The 26,575-nt window shown below is 39.8% G+C and overlaps 2 protein-coding genes across 4 annotated transcripts in view; one reads left to right on the forward strand and one right to left on the reverse strand.

Annotated features, from left to right (window-relative positions):
• LOC126979975 (uncharacterized) overlaps positions 1-26,575 on the forward strand; it is a 43,432-nt gene that overhangs the window by 325 nt on the left and 16,532 nt on the right. Inside the window, exons 2-6 of one of the 3 annotated variants that reach the window (XM_050829586.1) lie at positions 767-1,155; positions 2,141-2,357; positions 2,779-2,927; positions 4,762-4,953; positions 24,396-24,486. In XM_050829586.1, the coding sequence (XP_050685543.1) occupies positions 767-1,155; positions 2,141-2,357; positions 2,779-2,927; positions 4,762-4,953; positions 24,396-24,401 (953 nt within the window). In that variant the 3' untranslated portion in view covers positions 24,402-24,486. Of the gene's footprint in view, positions 1-766; positions 1,156-2,140; positions 2,358-2,778; positions 2,928-4,761; positions 4,954-18,983; positions 19,075-24,395; positions 24,487-26,575 lie in introns of those variants that run through there. The other 2 variants (XM_050829585.1, XM_050829584.1) reach the window with 2 other exon arrangements.
• LOC126979974 (uncharacterized) lies at positions 8,158-9,498 on the reverse strand. The gene is made up of 2 exons (XM_050829583.1): positions 9,243-9,498; positions 8,158-9,062 (listed from the first exon to the last, which is right to left on the reverse strand). Exons 1-2 carry the CDS (start codon positions 9,444-9,446, stop codon positions 8,193-8,195), a joined length of 1,074 nt encoding a protein of 357 aa, XP_050685540.1. The 5' UTR covers positions 9,447-9,498; the 3' UTR covers positions 8,158-8,192.

Raw genomic sequence — 26,575 nt, forward strand, 5'->3', positions numbered from 1 at the left:
ACAGTGGTCTAGCGCCATACATCCAGATGTTTATTAATATTCTTTTCATTGTCTTGCTTAGCTCACTGTTTGATGTTTACTTTCTGATTTATTTTAGTTTTTGTGTAGCTTTATTAAATGTGGCAAGTCACCTTGCCCGAAGTAAAAGTCTATAAAGGAACATCTTCGCCATGAATAGGCGATATAAGTGGGAAGAGGTCCTGCGGTGTGTGGGGAGGGTTGCAAAGCATTCAGGGTTATAGCTTGTTTGTAAATGTTTTCTATTGAGTAGGTAGGAGGTGCTTATTTATTATATTAAAATTTTATGGGCTTTGGGACAATTTTATAAAAAGCTATTAAAAGTCACAAATATTGACGTGTTTGAGTTTACGAATAAAAAATATCGATTGCAGATTTGTTCGTAGATGCGATATCGACAACCCTAAAGCGTCTCGCGCTATACCTGCGTTAATCATTGCTAGTGTGGAAGGTGTTCTACTTACTGCGTGCGTTCCAGGAGCGTCGCCTTAGCTTTGCGTAAAGATGAGAATAGACAATAGGTTTTATAAATACCTATCATGATGCTCACAGACTGAAGGAGAAGCGGTCTTTTTTGCTATCTTAATTACAGTGATTATTATTTTGTAGACTATAGACACATGCAAACAGTTGATGAATCACAAAAAAGCTACCGGCCACTCATACGGACGAGGGTCTATTGGTATACAGAGCATCTAATAGTGAGTTTCAATATTAATTAAGAACTTCAGAATACTTTTTCTTAAAGGTTTCCAAGAGAGAATAGAGCACGGAGTTAACTGGACTCTACTTGCTGAAGCTGGGAGATACCATAGACAAAAATGCCAACAGAAGAAGATACAAAATAAATCATTTTCGGAGGCACTAAAGTGTAAAATAAGTAAAAGCATACTCCATAACTTTCTGGATGAATCGTCAACATTAAGCTTACAACAGCAATGGGAAGTGTTACTGCCGACAGTGATGTGGGACAACGAGAAGTTCACCAACGAAGAAGGCAAAATATGCTTTGATAATGTCAACTGTATTACTGACAACATGGTGCCTCTGATCAGGAGAGCGGTGTATTTAGACGAGCGAGCTGCTTTAAAGAATGACCTGAAATTGGTTAACGTTTTGAGAGTTACTGATTCTGAGGTTTGGTTTTTGTATTTATCTTTGGTTAATGTTCACAAAAGTCTGTTGTTAGCATACACTTACAATCTTCTGCTTCTTCGTTACACTCTCGGCAGAACGGTCGTGGTCATCAAGAAGTGACATCTTTTGGGGCATATATGATTCGCCCCACGAGCATTCACCACTTTTCCCTTTTGGACGACAGATTGGTACACTCGTTCCATGGACCGCCCACAGCAGACATACGCGAACTTCCTCTCCCTCTGGTGCCCTCCACCTTGCCCTGCACGACAAGGCGCTCGATGGAGTCACTCAAGAACTTAAGCTGTCACACTCTGTACTAATACTGAATGGCATTGTTTTATGTCAAGTTCTTGGAGAATGGAGACGTTTATGCGAAACTCGGTCCATGAAACTCCCAGCATTCTCCTCCAGCACCACATCTCCAGAGCATCAATTTTCTTTTTTTCGACTTGTCGCAAAGTCTACGTCACTGCGACACACAGATATGGGAAAAACAAGTGTTTGCACGAGCCGGATTTTCGTAGTTTTTGTAATGTTTCTGTTCTTTCATATTAGATAGACTTAGTATTTGGCGTATAGACGACCTGGCAGCCCGATAATGTTCGTTGTGTGTCGTTGGATTTTAAAATTTTCAAAATAGTGGTTGACTGTTAACGACTTGTCAATTAAAATCAATTACAGTAACAATAATATCGCTTTCCTTTTCTAACTTGCTGTTCATCCGTAAGAGAGGCATGAGCTCCAAAAGCACATCACATTGACAAAACGAGTCACGCATTATCGCGCTGTCAGTTCGTCTATATTACTACTATATTATAAGTCGATGTGTTTGTGTGTGTACCAGCACCAGATGCACCAGATTCTGGATTGATAATTTCCTACCGATACTGATTTAGATAAATGGTAAAGTTTTGAAAAATATTTTTTTTTTGTACAAAATTGTAATAATTATCTTTTTAAATATTATCTCTCTATGTTTTAGATGACAGAGCTAGATGTCGGGTTAAAAGATTTCAAGCGATTGGTAACCCTCAATCTGAGTTGTAATTTTTTAGAGGATATCGACACCAGGTTGTTACCGGATTCGTTACGATTGTTGGAACTGCAGGCGAATAGAATCAAAAGCTTATCATCCTTTAGCAAGGGTTTATCAACCGAGCTGGTATATATAGGTTTAAGCAGGAATATGCTTAGCAATGGTAAGATTGATTGGGTACCAGTGATAGCAGTAGCAGTAGATAGATACAGCGACTGTAAGATTTAAGTTGGTAACTGAAGTGTGCCGTAGGTTCAGTGATACTAGCTCTATCAAGTCAGACTGTACCCGACACCTCGAGACTACAATATTAGAATGTCTGGTCACTGGTGTGGCTGTGCAATAACATTTAGATGATTTATGCATTGAGATGTTTTCAATATAATTAACAATAACTTGAGTTCTTATAAGTTTGCCAACCATACTGTAAAATTATATTAAACAGAGTACCTACGCCAGAAAGAATGTAAATTAGAATATATTTCTGTTTTGTAGTATTTTGCTTTATTTATTGCAACACATTAACGTATAAGAATGAAAAAGTGTATGGATCATAAAATTGACATTGTATATTTGATTCTCAGAAAGCTGCAAAAGTTTGTTGGACCTTCCACGTCATTTAACTGTCGTCGATCTCTCAGCTAACGACATCTATGATCTTAATAGTGCACTAGATGGCTTAGTGCACTTGCATGGTCTCACATCTCTACAACTTATTGGAAACCCTTGTTCGGTAAATAGGTTTAAGTATCTTACAATAGATGCCGCTATTATGAAAAGAAAGTGTGGCTTATTATTAATTACATAACTAGTCTGGCCATAAATACTGTTGCATAAAAACTTTTCTTTTTTTCAATTTATTAATTATTTTAACACGTCTATTATTTTAATAACTTATTTCGATTTTGCGCCTTTTCACATATTTTTTCGTGTTCATTATTAAATTGCTATATGGACTGGGGTGTTAAAGAAAATAGGATTGCAGTAATCGCCTTGCACAAAGTGGGTATGGAGCCGTCGATCATATTCCAGACACTCCAAAAGCTTGGTATCAGCCGTATATTCGTATATCGTACTATCAACAGATACAGCAACACTTCGTCTGTCGAAGACTAGAAAAGATCGGGGCGGCCGCGTGTTGTTAGAACTACAAATGCTGTTAATGCTGTTAAAGCCAGTCGTCGAAACCCCATTAGGAAGCAAAAAATCTCATCGCGAGAAATGAAGATTCCCGCTAGGACTCTGTCGCGTATTATAAAACAGGACCTGAAGCTCGGTGCTTATCGCCGATATACAGGACATGCCCTAAATCAATCTTTACAATTAAAGAGAATGGATCGATCAAAACGCCTTCTTCTTCGTCGTTATACGCAGGTGAAAGAAAAGCAAAATGATAAAGTTTACGCTCACAGTCCTAAAGAAGCTGCTCAAGTTGTCGGAAAGATACAACGTGGTCTTCATCCTGCGTCAGTGATGGTTAGGTGGGGCGTGTCTTACCAAGGAGTCGCAAAACTAGATTTTTGTGAAAACTTCAGCCAAAGTGTATCAAGATACAGTCTTGGATCATGTTGTGAAACCTCTCAGCAATACACTTTATAAAAATATACGGTGTACTTTCCAGCAGGACTCTACACCTGGTCACAAGGCACGAACTACCCAAGCCTGGCTTGAAACCAACGTTCCGGACTTTATAAGATTTGAAGACTGGCTCTCATCGAGCCCAGACCTCAACCCTTTAGACTTCAATTTATGGTCAGTTTTAGAGAACATGGCCTGTTCTAAACAACACGGCGACATTGAGTCTCTTAAAAAATCTTTGGTGCAAGCAGTGGCGAATTTCCCTTGGAAACAGTGCGTGAATCCATAGATTCGTGGCCAAACAGATTAAAGGCCTGTATAAAAGCTAAAGGTGGCCATTTTGAATAGAATATGTTTTTATTTTTTGCTGAGGCGTTAATAAATATGTAGGTATAAATATTAATAATATTACATTACTTCATTTAAAAAAAATGCATTTTCATTTGTATAGAACTTATGGCTGGACTAGGTACTATCAGTATCAACAAGACGTGAATATAATATAATAAAGCGCACTGTGAATGAGTCCAAACTTTGTTTTACGGAATACCTAGGAAGTTTAACCAGTCTTCATTAAAAATTAATGAGTTTTAAAACATTTCGTCTACAATTCAACGAAAAATGCACGAAAAATCTAGAACTTGGAATGTACGTCAGGAATCAGCTTCATTAGCTCCTTCGGTTAGAGCCGATACTTATTTAAGTTTGTGACATGTGGCAAGCTGTGAGTTCGGCGTCAGGAGTTAGAGCGAATAGCTTTTCAAAGCAATTTGATACTGGGGTGCACCAGAGATGAAATGAAAGGGATATGCTCCATAAGTTGATAAGTGTCCATACCTACGCCTTCATGGAATTGGGCCTGTGATCTTAACAAACAAAACGGCAATTAAAAAACCTTTTGTTTATTACAGAACAATATAGAACAAAACCCTGCACTATTTGGTGTGTTCTAATGAATAATAAATTAAATTTATTGTTTTCTCCTTGAGGTGTGCGCAGCGTATGCTCGTACCACTCTTCTGCGGCTGCCCCGTCTCCAGTGGCTGGATTGCAGAGAAGTCCTGCCATCTGACAGACCTCAAGATGGCTTCGAACCCCACCCAGACGACTTGCGTTCTGGTTATTTCAACTTCTCTGTATTCCGGATCATGTCGGTACCTCAGCCGCCCAAGCCTGAGAAGGTATTTATTTACCTACCTAAGTTTTATATTTTATTTAACTAACTAAAACTATTTAATAGGTAGGTAGTTCTAAAGAGGAAATATAACCGTGCCTCCAGATTAAAGAATCTGCTGCAAATCGCCCGTGCGAAATCGAAACACGTTGTCAAAATCTTTGTCGAAGAGCAGCTCTCTTGGTAACTTCAACCAGCCGTCCCTGCCACCGTTGCACATGAGGAATGACTGGCCCCATACGGCAAAAGAGAAAGCCGATCTCCTTCCACGCCAGTATTAGGTAGGTTCTGAGTAAGCTCCATTTTCATTGAAACACAACACCAATTATTATACAAGTGAAAACTTCTTTAGCCACGTTGGGCACTTTTTGGTAGGGCAAAAACTTATGGGTTCACGTCACCGACATGCTGATAACTGGCGCACACGATAAATAATTACATAGAAAAAAAATATATAGTTAGACACTGAATGGCGAAAACTCGTGAGTTCGCGTCACCCAAATACTTATAACCACTGAACAGAAAAAAATGTAGAAGTGGCATCATCTCATTTTACTATGAAAACCAATGTCGCCAAACTCACTAATTTCGGCTTTATGTTTAATTCACAATCACGATAAGACATAACTACAAATTTAGTTTCAGCAATTTCGAACTTAATACAATTATGCTAATCTCATATTCTTATAGTGATTATGACAACCTCAGAACTTTTCTTAAATTACGAAAAATAACAAAAGTATAAAAACTTGAAGTAATAGGAACTCTATAACCATACATTTGAATTCTGTCAAAATACTTAGTGTTATATGTAAATGAATAAACATATCGATAAGTTAGTGACAACTAGAAATTATGTAATCAGGGTTGATAAAGTATATTATTACCGACTAGCTGACCCGACAGACGTTGTTCTGAAATTGGCAAAAATCTTATTTTGCAAATTGAATAATGGAATAATCTTATCAAAGTAGTGTATTGTCATCGGTCCACGATAAATCTTCAAAGTTTGAATGAAATCTGGCCGTTTAAAGTGTGTTAAAATTAAAAGAAAAGTAAGTAAAGTTACAAACATACATACAAACACACAAGTGAAGCTAATATAAAGCGTGTAAAAACTATGTTTTATGCGTATATTGCTTCCCAGGTAAATATAATGTTGGTATTGTAACTTTCCAAGACTATTCGTGTCCGCTGTATTGATTTTATTTGAATTGAGCTAAATATTGTCCATTCTTTTAAATAAAACTATACCTAAGAAAAAATATTGGCCAATCAATGAATTGCTGTTCGTTAGTCTCGCTAAAACTCGAGAACGGCTGGACCGATTTGGCTAAATTTTGTTCTTGAATTATCTGTGGAAGTCCAGAGAAAGTTTAAAAGGTGAATAAATAGGAAAATGCTGCTAAATTAAATAAAAACAACAAAGAACAATGGCGAACCTCCATACAAATTTTTGTTAACTTCTTTTTAAGCGTATTGGTATGAAAAATATGTAATAATATAGAGCTTGTATTGCTGAGTTGATTGACGCTAAGAATAAGACTGTAGCAAGTCTAGAAATAAATATATTCCAGTTTGAAGTTTTTGAGGTTATACCTGACCAAATAGCATCATATAAAATAAAACAATATATACACAGTATTTTTAGATATATAATAATGTATAGAGTTTATAGAAGCAACCAGGCGACTTTTTCGATTTGTACTTGAACTGAGTTAATACTTGCCATTTCCATTAAATCTTACTTTTAGGGAATCATGAGGGTAAGTATTATAATTAAATGGGGGCTCGGATATTGAACGAGAAGGTGGACAGTTGACTGCGATTATTAAGCCATTTTATATACTAGTTGAAGAGATGAGTGTGTGTATTTGTATAAATAAGTGTTGTGAAAGGCACATACGGGCACCGGATTTTAAGTCTTTAAAAAAAACAAGAATGGTACAAGCACTTGTGATAGTCAATGAAGGTTCGAAGATTATTTCTTGCCAATGAAACGTCGGTTCACAAACCCTAAGCGGAAGATGTTATAACAATAATCGGCAAAAAACCAGTTTCTCTTAGTTTAATTCTCTCTTATGTATAAAAGTTTACTACCTATAGTGGGGTAAAAAAAAACAATTTGTTACAAAACTTGTTAAAAATATAATAATATTTTTTTAGTCTTCATCTTCTCTTATCACAATATCATCAAGAAATTCTGCAGGTGCTGTAATATTTTGTTGATGTCTGGCCCAACCAAGATACCAAACAAGTGTCATAGTATGCGCACAACAGCCCACGGTCCGTCTACCAACTAAGCAACTACAGCAATATTCTACTATTCCTGCTCGTCCAGCCAGATTTGTTTCAATTAAAATATAGACATAATATTGTTTTCTGGAAACATGGCGTGACTTTATTTTACCTCTTATTAATATTGTATCACCACTGCCTCTAAGGTTGTGTCCAGAGGAATCTAGACGCTCACTGCACACCTCAATTCTGTATCCACCATGGAAACGTACATGCTCCCCATAATTAGAGCGAGCTTGTCTTATTTGATATGTTCCCAGAGCAAATAAAATTAAATCATTATATTCTAACATGGGAAAGTAAACATTGTTTCTGTGAGCCGTTATATTTTGAAAATTGACTGTTCTTCTATTCATGTTGTGAGCCTCAACCATGTTTGCCAGATTATTTTCTAAATTAATTTTCTCTCTCACTATTTCCAATATTTGTCTGGCATTTATATTATCTTGAAGGCGAACACCAAACCTATTTAATAAAGCAGCAGCTATTTCAAAGTTTTGCATCATGTGAGGAAGTGATCTATTGAAATATTCTTGTCTTAGTATTTTATAGTCTCTTTTGAAATATCCATTGACCACTTCCACCACCCAACTGCAAACGGTAACACAACGACTTTGATTGGCTTGAGCTGTTGTCAACTGGTGTTCACCTTCTAACAGTGATTCTGGCATAAATGCTCTATAGCCACAGTTTTCTAATAAACTGATGCTATCTCTGAATCCTCTATCTAAGATAAAAGCGTCACCACTTCTAAAATACAACCTTAGAGCAGAATTTTCATCATAAAATAAATTATTCATAATTACAGCATCTGATGTAGTTGCTTTGTATGGGCCAAAACAATCAACAATATATCCATCACAAGCAACAATTAAAAATGGTTTTACCAGATTTCTGTATTTGTGCAATGAATATGAATCCTTTTGGAACATATAGTTAGAGCTTTTATTAATATATATATATATATGTTCCATCACATATGACAATTGCAATAATTTCACCTCCAAAAAGTCCATTAGGAATGGTTAGGTTATGTTCCAATAATTCTTCATGAGTTATGTGGTTAATGCCAAGGTGTCTTGTTACAAAATCTTGGCACAAAATCTCCCTCACCTTGTCCATCAAACCTTCCAATGTTCGCCTTGGTACTTGTAATAATGTGGCAATCCTCTCATCTGAGTCTCCAGTTCTCATTTTGAGTAAAAGTGCAGCTGTGCCTAAGACTCCTCTGTGCAGTTGGGAGATTCGTGGTACTTCTTCAATTAACATATTGAATTTCTCCTTTGTAAGACCAATCCAGTACTGAAATACTCTGTTATCCATATTCTGGATATCATCAAAGTCAAGGGTCGGACTGAATGTGTTAACAAATGAAAACACATGTTGAATTTGTTCTACATTAAATGTTTCTATACTGTTGTCTGATGTTAACAATGTATCCCAGGAATTATTTGTTAAATGTTCACTACATATTCGAGCCAGTTTTGGCAAATAGTAATGGTGATTATGTAATACAGTGGCTCGTAATTTATCTGATATGTTATGGAATGTAGTACTGCTACAATTTGGAAAAACACAATTGTGTGTAGAATTGGCAGCTCGTCTGTAGTGTGGTAAAACTATTTGATGGGTTCTAACTGATGGTTCCAGCTGTGTGGGCTCAGCAGGTGCGGCTTCATTTGGCTGACTTTCATCTTGTTGTACATCAACATCTGTTAGGTCTCGTAGAGGCCTATTTTCATCTTGACGATTCATACGAATAACCTCTCTTTTAGTTCGCATCCAACAAGCATGACATATATGATCTACTGACGAGATCTGAAAAAAAATATTTTCATTTGAAATTATTTTCATAAATTAAGATTGATAAAGGCTCATTGATGTATGTTTTGTCACATAATTATTATTTACTTACATCACTGAACTGAAACACCATAATTTAATTATTAGAAGTTCAATTCAATAAATGCTTTTTATTTTCTTTTAAAGTATACAAACCTGTCTTGGTGCTACTCTGCTTTCTATAATGTTATATATAGATTGTTGCATTTCAGTAGGGTTTTCTCTTAGCACAATATCACTTTGTTGTTGCAATATTGAACAGCCACATAAAAGACAGACATTTGTATGTCCTCTTGTACTTGTTCCAGCTTCAACACCGCCAGAAACTTCACTCGGTAAATTATGATTAACTGTAGCCATGGCAAGATCTATGCATGCCTCACAGACATAGTCATCTTCCAAAACCTAAAAAATACATTAATTAAACACTATAATTAATATTTATATTAAAGCTTGGAAGAGTACACTAATTATTGGTTTTACAAAACAAAAATCTAACCGAATAGATACTACTAATACTTACAATTTGAGGGTACACCCAGCTGCAGATTATTGCAGTGACTCTTGAGTCTAAAGCCAATGCGGAGTATCGACGTAATTTATTAACGCATATGTTGCAGTTCACACACATGATACGTGTGGGTTTTACACGACTTCCCATCGTTTGTTATCAAAAATACACAACGAAATCCAAAGTGTACGGCAAAAAACGTAGTCCTAGTCCACAGCAATATGTCGTTAATAAAATAATATCGGAATAATTTGGCAAGCAAAATTCAACAATCACGACAGCCGAGAGGATGCTCTACTGAGTAAAAGATATTAGCTCTAGTCCGGAGGAATCAGAAAATTAACACGGAAAGTAACCAGAAAATTCATAAAAGAACGCGCGCCAACTATGAACTAACAAACACGAATGACATGACAGTGACAAGACATTAAGAGATAATATTTATTTTCTTGGTGGTATGCAGCATAGTGAGTGGTACTAGTTTATATGGGTTTGTGCCATTTTTATTGTATTTTGGAAGGCTTATCATAATGTAAATCAAAGCATTAGTATACAAGACAGGCAAAGTAATGCTTAAGTAAGTAACAGGATAGATATAATAACTCTACTGGTCAAAAGACATAAGTCGAAGCCAAAATCGATAAATTATGACATTTCAATTACAGTCAAATAGCTGCTTCTTAACAAAAAGACATTTGAGATCCTTTTTTTAAGTGAATTATTTTCCTGACTTAATCAGGATTAAATAGAAGTCTGAAAAATCTTATGAATTTATAATATGTAGATTCGTAATAGTGACGTTTTAATACGCTAAATAGTTAACTCAACAATTATTTCGCCATTGTCCTTTGGTTTTTCTTTGATGTGTCCATAAATAATTTCTATGAGAGAATTTATTGACGCACGGTTTTTTTTTTTTTTGAGAGGAGGAAATACGGTTACGTATTTACGCCCCGGAACGGGGCGTAATATGTCGGTCTCGAGTGTCCGCGTAAGCGGACACCCCATACCGACTAAAACCTCCTCTGTGCTGTTAGCAGCCCTGGCTTTCACAGCGAAGTAGGACGTGGGCCGTGGAGGCCGCAAAGACTACGCAACAACAGTCGCGGGGCATCTCCTAAGGAGACTCGAACCTCAGACCGGCTGTGTGCTTGTGGGAAGGAGAGAGAATGAAAATGAAGATGAAATGAAGATGAAAGATGAAAAGGTGATAAGAACACACTCGCCGGCGAGTGTGGTGATGTTTTGTGTAATGTATGTAAGAGTGTACGTATGTGTGTTTGTGTGTATGTACGTAGTGTAAATGTTTGTGTGCATGTATGTTTGTGTTTGTGTCTGTTTGTGGAGTGTGTTTGTGATTGTGTAAGTGGTGTATGTCAGTCCGTCAGTCAGTCCGTGTGTGAGCGAGTGTAGTGAAGCGATTACAGGACGAGGACTAACGTCTCGTCGGGTATCAAAAGAATGTGTGGTGTATCTAGGGTGCGGGCCGCTGGCCATCGTCAGAGCGACGAGTGCCAGTGGTTTGCGGTGGTTGACCGCGCCTACGCCTGCGAAGGCGGTGTGTGCGTGTCTGTGTCGGTGTTTGTGTGGGTGTCGCGTTCGCGATGGTGATGTCGTCATCCGGGTCTACCGTTACGTGTCTGGGACGTCTTATTGGGTTGAGACTATGGTGAAGGGGGGTGTACCCGCATGCCTTCCTAACCAAGATATTGGGATGGTTAGGCGCCTTGTCAAAGAAGCGTCGCGAGATCTCTTTAAAGTGTTGAGCTATCGTCGGAAGCTCTAGGTCGCGGTGAAGGTCAACGATTCGGATGAACCACGGGGCTCCGGTTGCCATGCGCGTGAATTTATTTTGAACTACTTGCAAACGACGTAAGTAACTCGGTCGGGTGTGCGCGAAAACCACGCTTGCGTATGACAGTATGGGCCGTACGATGGTTTTGTACAGTGTCACTTTGTGTTTGAGCGGGAGTTTGCTTCGCCCACACACAAGTGGATAAAGACGACTGAGGACAAATCGGGCTCTATTGCATACCGTATCAATATGTTTCTTGATGTTCATATTGCTGTTGAACGTGACTCTTAAGTATTTGTAATCCTTCACCCACGGTATGGGTGTTTCATACAATTTAATGACGTCGGTCGGTCGTTTTTTAGCGCGGATGCTATACGCGTTACCGAAGAGTACCGCTGCACTCTTGGTGGGGTTCACTTCAATCCGCCATTTTCTGAACCAGTTGCCTAGTTCATCGACGGCGGCTTGAAGCACTTTAATGTTCCTGCTCAAGGTTGAGCGGTTCAATAGAGCGGAGCCAAAGTAGAGTGCCGTATCGTCAGCGTACTTAGCGAGCTGGACACTCGGAAACTTGGGAATGTCGCTCGTGAAGAGCGAGAAAAGAGTGGGAGAGAGGACTGAACCCTGTGGCACGCCAGACCTGATGGGTCTGGGTGAGGATAGGGTGCCCTCTACTCGATATCGGAAGGAGCGATCAGTAAAGTAGGCTCGTATGATGCGCACGAGCCTGTCTGGCACTCCCAGTTGATACAGCTTGAATACTAATCCGTTGTGCCATACCTTGTCGAATGCCTTCGCGACATCGAAAAACATGGCTGCCGTGGTAGCGTGAAGTTGACGCCGTACGAGAATGTACTCGGTGAGTCGGTGAGCCTGCTGGGGACACGAGTGAGCGGTTCTGAATCCGAAGTGTATGTCGGGTATCAGGTTGAGCTCCGCGATGTAATGATTAAGACGCGCGAGGATTAATCTTTCGTAAAGTTTCCCGATCGAGTTAATTAAGCTAATAGGCCTATAGCTACTCGGATTATTTTTAGGTTTATTGGGTTTTGGGATACCGATAACAATGGAATCCTTCCATTGTTCGGGGAACGCGCTATTAGACAATATAATATTAAAAATGGTAACCAATAAAGTAATAAGAGTCGAGGGTAGGATTTTAAGAACCCTATTGTTTATAGTGACGTATCGTTCATACATTGAACATTGATCTTAGTAAGATATAAAGTTTAAAATTATAATTGTTGCTAAATATGTGTTACCTTAGTTTCTAAAGATAGAACGTTTACCAATCTCCAACTTATAGTGTTATCCCACAAATATTTTAAATAAAACTTGCACTAAAACTGCTTAAGTCCGAACACCTTTTTGTCTAACTTAGCGTAGTGTTGTATGGATTAACAAGTGCCACATTTAATAAAAGAAGTGACTATAATCAAACGAGTTTCACTATTATAACTTCGCGGGACTATCATTTGCGATGTTCAATAATTAACTAACTATCAAGTGTCGTGGATTTGTGCGCAAATACATATAAAGTGAATCTGTATAAGTGGAGGGTACTTTCAAACTGGATAAACTAACAATCGTGTTTATGACGTTTGAGCTCTAATCAAGACACCGATCAATTTACATTGTATATTTCATACAGAATCCTAGATAACGCATAGCTCTGTGGTCTTTAAGCAGACTAATACTGCGGCACTCCAGGTTCAAATATACAGTAATATTTAATATAGTGTTATTACTGTTTTTTTTTCTCTTCTTTTATTGTTTTTTAATATTTACATTATTTGCAAAAAATGTCCTGTGCAGGGTGTAATGATGAAATAAGACGTAGTAAACCGTGCGTAAAATGCCGCAAGTGTAAAAACTGCTCCCATCAAACCTGCTTGAACTATAATAGTAACAAAACCTTGCCACAGTCGAGAATTGCAGAGGGATGGTTATGCCCAGATTGCTCTGCTAAAGCCAAGCGCGGTGGTGATAATTCAAGTACACCCATTAAGATAGCGCAAGATAGTGGCAGTCCGTCGTTTATTAGTGAAACTAATAATGAAGCCGTCGTATTATCACAATTTATTTCCGATGCTCAATTGACCACACTTAAAAATGAGATAGTCCAAGCTATGAAGAAGGAACTACCACAGATGATTTTAGCTCAAATGACGACAGTAATATCGCCTTTGGAAGGGCGGCTGAAAGAACTTCAAAGCTCTGTTACATTTCTGAGTGAAAAGTATGATGATTTCAGCATCAAAGTGGAAAAGTTAGTGCTTGACAGTCAACGTCATGATGAGCTTATTAATAAAAATATTGCGGAAATCAGTAGACTAAATGAGACAGTAAGATTTTTAGAACAGCAGTTGAGGGAATGTAATATTGAGATACACGGTGTTAATGAGTCCAAATCTGAGAATTTGGTAAGCATAATAAAGCAGATTGCAACCACTGTATCATTAAAGCTTGAAGATTACGATGTTATGAAAGTTACCAGAGTTGCCAAAATTAATAAAGACAACAAGAAACCGCGAACAATCGTTCCTAAATTGACGAGCCCTAGGCGCCGTGATGAATTTCTCTCTGCCGTGTCTCGGTATAATAAATCGAATCCCTCTAATTAATTCAACACGAACGTCGTGGGCATTGGTGGAGATAGATCGCCTATATATGTTGCTGAACATCTGTCACCTGCGAACAAGTCTCTCCACGCTGCTGCTCGGCTGAAGGCAAAGGAGAGTAAATATAAGTTTGTGTGGATTCGCGATGGTCACATCTATGTAAGAAAGGACGAAAATTCCCGCTATATCCTCATTAAATCTTCCCAATCTTTAGATAAAATAGTTTAAGAATATTAGTTTATTTTTTATGTCAAGGTTCTTTTAGTTCATATTACGACCAACTATGGGTCTGAAAGTCTATTTGCAAAATATTAGAGGTATGAATACTAAATGTGTAGATATTTTTAACACTATATTATGTACTGACTTTGATGTAATATGTTTATGTGAGACATGGCTAACTGATGCTGTATTTTCTTCAGAAATTTTTGATGCTAGATATCGAGTAATAAGGCGTGATAGGGATTCCAATTTCTTGAAAAAGAATAACAAAGATCATGGAGGTGGAGTGCTAATTGCTTTATCAAAACATATAAACTACCTATCATCATGGGTGATTTCAATATACCCGATACTATATGGCAAAGCTATCATACGAACATTGCTCTCAAGAACAACGATAGGTTACATTTCCTCAATGATTTTATGAACAAAACTAACTTAATGCAATATAATAAAATTACAAATTGCTGTAATAATGTTCTTGAATTAATACTTACAGATCTGAATGTAATTAATGTGTCTCGCACTGTTCCTATAAGCAGACCAGAAGATAAATTTCATCCACCAATTTTACTATAGATTTATCCAAGCACTTAAGAGAGAACACACTATTTCCTATGTAAAATTTTAGAAAAACTGACTACGCGAAATGTATCACAGAAATAGGTGACATTGATTGGTTCAGTGCTGATTCATTACAATGCAATGATTTCGTAGATTTTTTCTATAACAATCTCTGGGATATAATTAGTAAGAATACGCCTTCTGGATCACGTAAAAGTACTCGACATCCTACATGGTTTTCCAAACCATTAATTAAGACATTAAAAGAGCAAAGTAAATATCATCATCGATTTAAAGCCTACAACAACCCTCGCGACTATGATCAGTATGCTCTGCTAAGGACTCGCTCAAAATTATTGATGAACCAATGTTTCCGGTTTTATATATGTAATATAGAGTGCAGTCTTAAAAATAATGTGAAAGCATTTTGGCGATATACCAAATCTAAGCGTATTACCAATGATCTGCCTAAGTCAATTAGATATTTGAATAAAACTGCTAGCTCTGGAAATGATATATCGAATCTTTTTGCTGAATACTTCTCATCTGTTTACAAATCTAATAACTCAACTACAGCGTATAATCCAGATTTTCCAAGTTCCAGTTACTCAATATGTTCAATTAAATTTTCTGAATATGAAGTATATAAGCACATCAACAAAATCGACATTAACAAAGGTAGTGGACCAGATATGATACCACCAATATTTATTAAGATGTGTGCGTCGTCTCTGAAAGTACCTTTGACAATTATTATAAACAAATCACTAAGTGAAGGGGTTTTTCCTGAGCTATGGAAAATTGCTAAAATCACTCCCATACATAAAGCAGGTGACAAAACTGACGCAACAAACTACCGGCCTATTAGTATATTAAACTGTTTTGCCAAAATATTTGAGAGTATAGTTTATAATTCACTTTATAATCATTTCAAGCATAGACTCAATCCGGTTCAACATGGCTTTGTCAGTGGTAAGTCTACTGCATCCAATCTGTTAACATATTCAAATTACTTATGTCAATCTTTTAATAGTAAATCCCAAGCGGATTCAGTGTATATTGATTTTTCTAAAGCTTTTGATCGGGTCAATCATTTTATTCTCTTAAACAAGCTGGAACACTTAGGTTTTAATGGTAATCTTCATCGTTGGTTACATAGTTATCTCATGAATCGTTCCCAGATAGTTGCATTGTATGGCTTTGAATCTATTCCTTTTGAATCCACTTCCGGGGTCCCTCAGGGCTCAAATTTAGGACCCCTGCTATTTTTGATCTTCATCAATGACCTTCTTGATAAAATGACATGTAAATGTTTAGCTTATGCTGATGATATTAAATTATACACCCAGATATCAAGAATTGAAGATTGCTATTTACTTCAGGATAACGTTAATACTTTAAATGAATGGTGTAAAACTAACGACATGTCATTAAATATAAAAAAATGTCAATTTATTAGCTTCACAAAAAAAAGGAATACAATAAATTTTAACAATTCCATAGATGGTACCAATTTAGTCAGGGTTGGTGTTCTACGTGATTTAGGTGTGTGGTTCGATTCATCATTAAGTTTTAAACATCATTATGAAACCATAGTGAAAAAAGCAAGTCATCCTACTTGCTTTTTGCTACTAGGATTTATGATGCGCACATCAAAACCATTCAAGCACATAGATTCGCTAAAGATACTTTACACCTCACTAGTAGGACAGCAACTTGAGTACTGTTCCTCAGTCTGGGCACCCATTTACAAAGCTGACAAAGATAGTATAGAAACAGTTCAAAAGCGATTCATTAGAAAATTATGTATAAGAATGGGATTGAGACGAGCCATACCTGAGTATGAGGACCGCTTGGTATATTTTAAATTTCAAACTCTTAAATGCAGGCGAGAAATTGCTGACATGGCTATCCTACACAGGATTGTGCATGGGACTTTTAGCAATGATTTATTAACAGATGTTCACTTTATTACTCGCAAGCAAGCCACTCGTATGCCTACAATTTTTGCAATACCGCACTGTTACAACAATGTCGCATATAATAATCCACTTCATCGTATGTGCCAATTATTTAACGAGTTAAATAGTATTAAAAATTGTGAAATTGACATATTTAATATAAGTTTATATAATTTTAAATTAACAATTAAGAAGCACTGTACCATAGAACTCAAATATTAGCTGTACTTACATATTTTCAATGCGATTGTAAATAATATAACGCTGTGTATAATAGTTAGATTAACAATTTTATAGTGATAAGATCTTTATTTTTATTTTATATTACACATGTTTTACTTTGTAATCGTTTTTGTACCTAAATTAAATAAATAAATAGTGTCGGGCCCCAGGGCCTTCTTGGAGTGAAGCTCCTTAATGATTAGCTTCACCTCTTCGTAATAGGTGGGTTTTATTACATCGCCTGAAGGGCTCAGAGCGGAGCGACGTTCAACTTCACGATCAATTTCGTCAACGTGTGTCGGGTCGGCTGCTGCATTTGGAGAGCACTGACTCTCGAGACTATCGGCGAGGCATTCAGCCTTCTCATCGTCATCGAGCGCCGGCTGCAGTCCCGGTCTGTCCAAAGGAGGCATGACAGTGGGCGGCTCCTGTTTGAACGCGCGAGGCAGCTTCCAGAAAGCCACATGTGATGGCTTAAGGTTGCCGAGCAAGCGGTCCCAACGTTCGCCGCGAAGTTCCGCGATACGTTCCTGTACCACCCGCTGTAGGTAGCGGAGGTGGCGCCTATTCCCGACCGACGGATACCTATCGTAAAGTCTAGTGGCTCTGTGCTTCTGTGTGAGTAAGTTCCTGACCTCTGGAGGCAGGTTCAGGCGATGCGGTTGCATCGTCGGAACCTGCCTGGAGCAGGTCTTGATCCTATTCTGTATATGTGACGTCACATGAGAGATAGCACTGTGAGCCGTGTCGACCGAGTCGATGACGTCCGGTATAAGGTCAAGGTCGTCGGACTTGATAGACTCGAGATCCTTTTCCAGCCGTTGCCAGTCGATCACTGTTTTCGTCGGTGGTTGAAAGTTAACCGGTGGGCCTACATTTAGGACGACGGGCCGGTGGGCTGACTCTAATTCGTGAAAAACCTCGATTGAATTTACATTGAGCGTTACTATTTTAAGTAACGCAACGTCTAGAATGTCGGGTCGGTGCGCGGCGTTATCCGGATAACGTGTTGGTTCGTCGGGTGCTTTTACTGAAAAGTTCAGCGTGTCTGTCAGCGAATCTAATAAGATTCCGTTTCAATTTGTGGCTCTACTGTTCCAGCTGGAGTGTTTGGCGTTAAGATCGCCGCCCACTATGACTGCGGCCCCGTGGCCGAGTAATGCTTCTATATCTGTGTCTAATACTTGTTTGTTAGGCGGAAGATAAGCTGAAATAACAGTGATCGGTAGGTGATTCGCCATACTGACTCGGATGGCAGAGGCCTCGATGTTAGTGAGGACTGGAGGATCTATAGGTATGCAGTGTAGAGACCTTTTAAAATAAATGAGGGTGCCGCCCATACGGGTGGTGCGATCATTCCTGACTAAGTTATAATTAGCGATACGCGGATCACGTATACGTGGTTTTAGAAATGTCTCTTGCACTAAGAATAGGTCTAATTGATGTTCGTGAGCGAACTCCTTCACCAAGTCTAGTTGAGGCTTAAAGCCTTGGGCGTTAAAATACGCTATACGGAGCGTATGTGGTTTAACCCGTCCGCTTACGTAATTAGGCATCGCGAATGTTTTCCCCCTATATCGGAGAGGGCTCGGAATATTTTGGCGTTGTCTGCCATAACTTGCAGGAGCGACGGCGGGTCGTCCCGGACAGCATCGAGCCTGCTGGCCAGGGCTGTGATTTCGTCTATGTAATACGACGCACGGTTTGACAGTTCTGCTGTGAAACAATTTCATTACGACAGCAGGGTGCATATTTTACGAAGTAATTTTTGATGTTATGGTATATTATTCACAAATTCAAATAAAAACATTATTTTATTTATTATATACAGAACAACGTCTGTCGGGTCAGCTAGTATCATTATAAAATAAGCGTGGGGTGTAGAAGAATTATTACTTTTACCCGACTGCCAAATTTCAAATAACTAAAAATTTAATTTAATACACCTTTACCTTTAATATTAATAAAATTCTATTATTTGTATGTGCTACATATTGATAGTTTTGAAGTCGGTGCCAAGCCAAATGTAATACGAAGTACCTACACTCGCCACGCTTGACTTTGAGCGGGATAGCTTCGTCTAGAACAAAACAACCCAAGCGGACAGACACGTGTGGCCAGACAACCTTAATAATTGCAGTAAGTAAACTGTTTAAAATATTAAGTTTTATTTTGTTTAGGGCTTGGCACCGACTTAAATCCTATCAATAGGTAGCACATATAAATAATAGCATTCTATTAATATTAAAGGTAAGGTGTATTAAACTAAATTTTTAGTTATTTGATACTTTTCAGTTTTTGAACTCAGTTTTTTAATCGTAGTTTTTTTATAATAATATCTTAAAAAGCACCCCACGATTTTTTTATAATGATTTAATATATTTTTTTACACTATTTTGAATTTAAATTTATTTTCTATTTTTTAGTTGAATTTTATATAAAGCGTGTTTTTTTAGTTTTTTTAATTATATAATATAAATAATAATCATTACAATAATTATATAATAATTATAGTAATGATGAAGTATTAATAATCTTGTATAACTTTTCTAAAGCCACGCATACGCGATCCGCGTATCGCTAATTATAACTTAGTCAGCAATTATTGCACCACCCGTATGGGTGGTACCCTCATTTATTTTAAACGGTCTCTACACTGTATACCTTTCGATCCTCCGGTCCTCACTAACATCGAGACCTCTGCCATCCGAATCAGTATGGCGAATCACCAGCCGATCACTGTTATTTCAGCTTATCTACCGCCTAACAAACAAATATTACACACAGATATCGAAGCATTACTCGGCCACGGGGCCGCAGTCATAGTGGGCGGCGATCTTAACGCCAAACACTCCAGCTGGAACAGTAGAGCCACAAGTAGAAATGGAATTTTATTAGATTCTCTTACAGACACGCTGAACCTTTCAGTAGTAGCACCTGACGAACCAACACGATATCCGGATATCGTCGCGCACCGACCCGACATACAAGACGTTGCGTTACTTAAAAACGTAACGCTCAATGTAAATTCAATCGAAGTTTTTCACGTTTTTTCGTCCTTAATGTAGACCCACCGGTTAACTTTCAATCACCGACGAAAACAGTGATCGACTGGCAACGGCTGGGAAAGGATCTCGAGACTATCAAGTCCGACGACCTTATACCGGACGTCATCGACTCGGTTGACACGGCTCACAGTGCTATCTCTCATGTGACGTCACACATCCAGAACAGGATCAAGGCCTGCTCCAGGCAGGTCCCGACGATGCAACCGCATCGCCTAAACCTGCCACCAGAGGTCAGAGCCACTAGAGCTTACGATAGGTATCCGTCGGTCGAGAATAGGCGCCACCTACGCTACCTACAGCGGGTGGTACGGTAACGTATCGCGGAACTCCGCGGCGAACGTTGGGACCGCTTGCTCGGCAACCTTAAGCCATCACATGTGGCTTTCTCTAAGCTACCTCGCGCGTTCAAACAGGAGCCGCCCACTATCATGCCTCCTTTGGATAGACCGGGACTGCAGCCGGCGCTCGATGACGATGAGAAGGCTAAATGCCTTGCCGACAGTCTCGAGAGTCAGTGCTCTGCCGACCCGACACACGTTGACGAAGTTGATCGTGAAGTTGAACGTCGCTCCGCTCTAAGCCCTTCAGGCGATGAAATAAAACCCACCTCTCACGAAGAGGTGAAGCTAATTATTAAGGAGCTTCTCTCCAAGAAGTCCCCGGGGCATGACACTATAAACAATAGGGTCCTTAAAATTCTACCCTCGACACTTATTACTTTATTGGTTACCATTTTTAATATCCTTTTGTCTAATAGCGCGTTCCCCGAACAATGGAAGGTTTCCATTGTTCGTGGAACGCTTTACGCGGAACGTTCGAATCCCAAAACCCAATAAACCTAAAGCTAATCCGAGTAGCCTATTAGCTTAATTAACTCGATCGGGAAACTTTACGAAAGATCAATTCTGGCGCGTCTTAATCATTACATCGCGGAGCTCAACCTGATACCCGACATATAGTTCGGATTCAGAACCGCTCACTCGTGTCCCCAGCACGCCCACCGACTCACCGAGTACATTCTCGTACGGCGTCAACTTCACGCTACCACGGCAGCCGTGTTTTTCGATGTCGCGAAAGCCTTCGACAAGGTATGGTACAACGGCTTAGTATTCAAGTTGTATCAACTGGGAGTGCCAGACAGGCTCGTGCGCATCATACGAGCCTACTTTACTGATCGCTCCTTCCGATATCGAGTAGAGGGCACCCTATCCTCACCCAGACCCATCAGGTCTGGCGTGCCACAGGGTTCAGTCCTCTCTCCCACTCTTTTCTCGCTCTTCACGAGCGACATTCCCAAGTTTCCGAGTGTCCAGCTCGCTAAGTACGCTGACGATACGGCACTCTACTTTGGCTCCGCTCTATTGAACCGCTCAACCTTGAGCAGGAACATTAAAGTGCTTCAAGCCGCCGTCGATGAACTAGGCAACTGGTTCAGAAAATGGCGGATTGAAGTGAACCCCACCAAGAGTGCAGCGGTACTCTTCGGTAACGCGTATAGCATCCGCGCTAAAAAACGACCGACCGACGTCATTAAATTGTATGAAACACCCATACCGTGGGTGAAGGATTACAAATACTTAAGAGTCACGTTCAACAGCAATATGAACATCAAGAAACATATTGATACGGTATGCAATAGAGCCCGATTTGTCCTCAGTCGTCTTTATCCACTTGTGTGTGGGCGAAGCAAACTCCCGCTCAAACACAAAGTGACACTGTACAAAACCATCGTACGGCCCATACTGTCATACGCAAGCGTGGTTTTCGCGCACACCCGACCGAGTTACTTACGTCGTTTGCAAGTAGTTCAAAATAAATTCACGCGCATGGCAACCGGAGCCCCGTGGTTCATCCGAATCGTTGACCTTCACCGCGACCTAGAGCTTCCGACGATAGCTCAACACTTTAAAGAGATCTCGCGACGCTTCTTTGACAAGGCGCCTAACCATCCCAATATCTTGGTTAGGAAGGCATGCGGGTACACCCCCCTTCACCATAGTCTCAACCCAATAAGACGTCCCAGACACGTAACGGTAGACCCGGATGACGACATCACCATCGCGAACGCGACACCCACACAAACACCGACACAGACACGCACACACCGCCTTCGCAGGCGTAGGCGCGGTCAACCACCGCAAACCACTGGCACTCGTCGCTCTGACGATGGCCAGCGGCCCGCACCCTAGATACACCACACATTCTTTTGATACCCGACGAGACGTTAGTCCTCGTCCTGTAATCGCTTCACTACACTCGCTCACACACGGACTGACTGACGGACTGACATACACCACTTACACAATCACAAACACACTCCACAAACAGACACAAACACAAACATACATGCACACAAACATTTACACTACGTACATACACACAAACACACATACGTACACTCTTACATACATTACACAAAACATCACCACACTCGCCGGCGAGTGTGTTCTTATCACCTTTTCATCTTTCATCTTCATTTCATCTTCATTTTCATTCTCTCTCCTTCCCACAAGCACACAGCCGGTCTGAGGTTCGAGTCTCCTTAGGAGATGCCCCGCGACTGTTGTTGCGTAGTCTTTGCGGCCTCCACGGCCCACGTCCTACTTCGCTGTGAAAGCCAGGGCTGCTAACAGCACAGAGGAGGTTTTAGTCGGTATGGGGTGTCCGCTTACGCGGACACTCGAGACCGACATATTACGCCCCGTTCCGGGGCGTAAATACGTAACCGTATTTCCTCCTCTCAAAAAAAAAAAAAAACCGTGCGTCAATAAATTCTCTCATAGAAATTATTTATGGACACATCAAAGAAAAACCAAAGGACAATGGCGAAATAATTGTTGAGTTAACTATTTAGCGTATTAAAACGTCACTATTACGAATCTACATATTATAAATTCATAAGATTTTTCAGACTTCTATTTAATCCTGATTAAGTCAGGAAAATAATTCACTTAAAAAAAGGATCTCAAATGTCTTTTTGTTAAGAAGCAGCTATTTGACTGTAATTGAAATGTCATAATTTATCGATTTTGGCTTCGACTTATGTCTTTTGACCAGTAGAGTTATTATATCTATCCTGTTACTTACTTAAGCATTACTTTGCCTGTCTTGTATACTAATGCTTTGATCGTCGGACTTGATAGACTCGAGATCCTTTTCCAGCCGTTGCCAGTCGATCACTGTTTTCGTCGGTGGTTGAAAGTTAACCGGTGGGCCTACATTTAGGACGACGGGCCGGTGGGCTGACTCTAATTCGTGAAAAACCTCGATTGAATTTACATTGAGCGTTACTATTTTAAGTAACGCAACGTCTAGAATGTCGGGTCGGTGCGCGGCGTTATCCGGATAACGTGTTGGTTCGTCGGGTGCTTTTACTGAAAAGTTCAGCGTGTCTGTCAGCGAATCTAATAAGATTCCGTTTCAATTTGTGGCTCTACTGTTCCAGCTGGAGTGTTTGGCGTTAAGATCGCCGCCCACTATGACTGCGGCCCCGTGGCCGAGTAATGCTTCTATATCTGTGTCTAATACTTGTTTGTTAGGCGGAAGATAAGCTGAAATAACAGTGATCGGTAGGTGATTCGCCATACTGACTCGGATGGCAGAGGCCTCGATGTTAGTGAGGACTGGAGGATCTATAGGTATGCAGTGTAGAGACCTTTTAAAATAAATGAGGGTGCCGCCCATACGGGTGGTGCGATCATTCCTGACTAAGTTATAATTAGCGATACGCGGATCACGTATACGTGGTTTTAGAAATGTCTCTTGCACTAAGAATAGGTCTAATTGATGTTCGTGAGCGAACTCCTTCACCAAGTCTAGTTGAGGCTTAAAGCCTTGGGCGTTAAAATACGCTATACGGAGCGTATGTGGTTTAACCCGTCCGCTTACGTAATTAGGCATCGCGAATGTTTTCCCCCTATATCGGAGAGGGCTCGGAATATTTTGGCGTTGTCTGCCATAACTTGCAGGAGCGACGGCGGGTCGTCCCGGACAGCATCGAGCCTGCTGGCCAGGGCTGTGATTTCGTCTATGTAATACGACGCACGGTTTGACAGTTCTGCTGTGAAACAATTTCATTACGACAGCAGGGTGCATATTTTACGAAGTAATTTTTGATGTTATGGTATATTATTCACAAATTCAAATAAAAACATTATTTTATTTATTATATACAGAACAACGTCTGTCGGGTCAGCTAGTATCATTATAAAATAAGCGTGGGGTGTAGAAGAATTATTACTTTTACCCGACTGCCAAATTTCAAATAACTAAAAATTTAATTTAATACACCTTTACCTTTAATATTAATAAAATTCTATTATTTGTATGTGCTACATATTGATAGTTTTGAAGTCGGTGCCAAGCCAAATGTAATACGAAGTACCTACACTCGCCACGCTTGACTTTGAGCGGGATAGCTTCGTCTAGAACAAAACAACCCAAGCGGACAGACACGTGTGGCCAGACAACCTTAATAATTGCAGTAAGTAAACTGTTTAAAATATTAAGTTTTATTTTGTTTAGGGCTTGGCACCGACTTAAATCCTATCAATAGGTAGCACATATAAATAATAGCATTCTATTAATATTAAAGGTAAGGTGTATTAAACTAAATTTTTAGTTATTTGATACTTTTCAGTTTTTGAACTCAGTTTTTTAATCGTAGTTTTTTTATAATAATATCTTAAAAAGCACCCCACGATTTTTTTATAATGATTTAATATATTTTTTTACACTATTTTGAATTTAAATTTATTTTCTATTTTTTAGTTGAATTTTATATAAAGCGTGTTTTTTTAGTTTTTTTAATTATATAATATAAATAATAATCATTACAATAATTATATAATAATTATAGTAATGATGAAGTATTAATAATCTTGTATAACTTTTCTAAAGCCACGCATACGCGATCCGCGTATCGCTAATTATAACTTAGTCAGCAATTATTGCACCACCCGTATGGGTGGTACCCTCATTTATTTTAAACGGTCTCTACACTGTATACCTTTCGATCCTCCGGTCCTCACTAACATCGAGACCTCTGCCATCCGAATCAGTATGGCGAATCACCAGCCGATCACTGTTATTTCAGCTTATCTACCGCCTAACAAACAAATATTACACACAGATATCGAAGCATTACTCGGCCACGGGGCCGCAGTCATAGTGGGCGGCGATCTTAACGCCAAACACTCCAGCTGGAACAGTAGAGCCACAAGTAGAAATGGAATTTTATTAGATTCTCTTACAGACACGCTGAACCTTTCAGTAGTAGCACCTGACGAACCAACACGATATCCGGATATCGTCGCGCACCGACCCGACATACAAGACGTTGCGTTACTTAAAAACGTAACGCTCAATGTAAATTCAATCGAAGTTTTTCACGTTTTTTCGTCCTTAATGTAGACCCACCGGTTAACTTTCAACCACCGACGAAAACAGTGATCGACTGGCAACGGCTGGGAAAGGATCTCGAGACTATCAAGTCCGACGACCTTATACCGGACGTCATCGACTCGGTTGACACGGCTCACAGTGCTATCTCTCATGTGACGTCACACATCCAGAACAGGATCAAGGCCTGCTCCAGGCAGGTCCCGACGATGCAACCGCATCGCCTAAACCTGCCACCAGAGGTCAGAGCCACTAGAGCTTACGATAGGTATCCGTCGGTCGAGAATAGGCGCCACCTACGCTACCTACAGCGGGTGGTACGGTAACGTATCGCGGAACTCCGCGGCGAACGTTGGGACCGCTTGCTCGGCAACCTTAAGCCATCACATGTGGCTTTCTCTAAGCTACCTCGCGCGTTCAAACAGGAGCCGCCCACTATCATGCCTCCTTTGGATAGACCGGGACTGCAGCCGGCGCTCGATGACGATGAGAAGGCTAAATGCCTTGCCGACAGTCTCGAGAGTCAGTGCTCTGCCGACCCGACACACGTTGACGAAGTTGATCGTGAAGTTGAACGTCGCTCCGCTCTAAGCCCTTCAGGCGATGAAATAAAACCCACCTCTCACGAAGAGGTGAAGCTAATTATTAAGGAGCTTCTCTCCAAGAAGTCCCCGGGGCATGACACTATAAACAATAGGGTCCTTAAAATTCTACCCTCGACTCTTATTACTTTATTGGTTACCATTTTTAATATCCTTTTGTCTAATAGCGCGTTCCCCGAACAATGGAAGGTTTCCATTGTTCGTGGAACGCTTTACGCGGAACGTTCGAATCCCAAAACCCAATAAACCTAAAGCTAATCCGAGTAGCCTATTAGCTTAATTAACTCGATCGGGAAACTTTACGAAAGATCAATTCTGGCGCGTCTTAATCATTACATCGCGGAGCTCAACCTGATACCCGACATATAGTTCGGATTCAGAACCGCTCACTCGTGTCCCCAGCAGGCTCACCGACTCACCGAGTACATTCTCGTACGGCGTCAACTTCACGCTACCACGGCAGCCGTGTTTTTCGATGTCGCGAAAGCCTTCGACAAGGTATGGTACAACGGCTTAGTATTCA

Source organism: Leptidea sinapis, chromosome 4 (assembly GCF_905404315.1).
Source record: "Leptidea sinapis chromosome 4, ilLepSina1.1, whole genome shotgun sequence".
Taxonomy (NCBI): domain Eukaryota; kingdom Metazoa; phylum Arthropoda; class Insecta; order Lepidoptera; family Pieridae; genus Leptidea; species Leptidea sinapis.

What these genes read in the sequence shown, in the direction of transcription:
- LOC126979974 (XM_050829583.1), bottom strand. Translation starts at nt 9,446, where the DNA reads ATGGCTACAGTTAATCATAATTTACCGAGTGAAGTTTCTGGCGGTGTT. An exon ending in GCAGAGTAGCACCAAGACAG is followed by an intron (nt 9,063 to 9,242) that starts GTTTGTATACTT and finishes ATTTTTTTTCAG; the next exon opens with ATCTCGTCAGTAGATCATAT.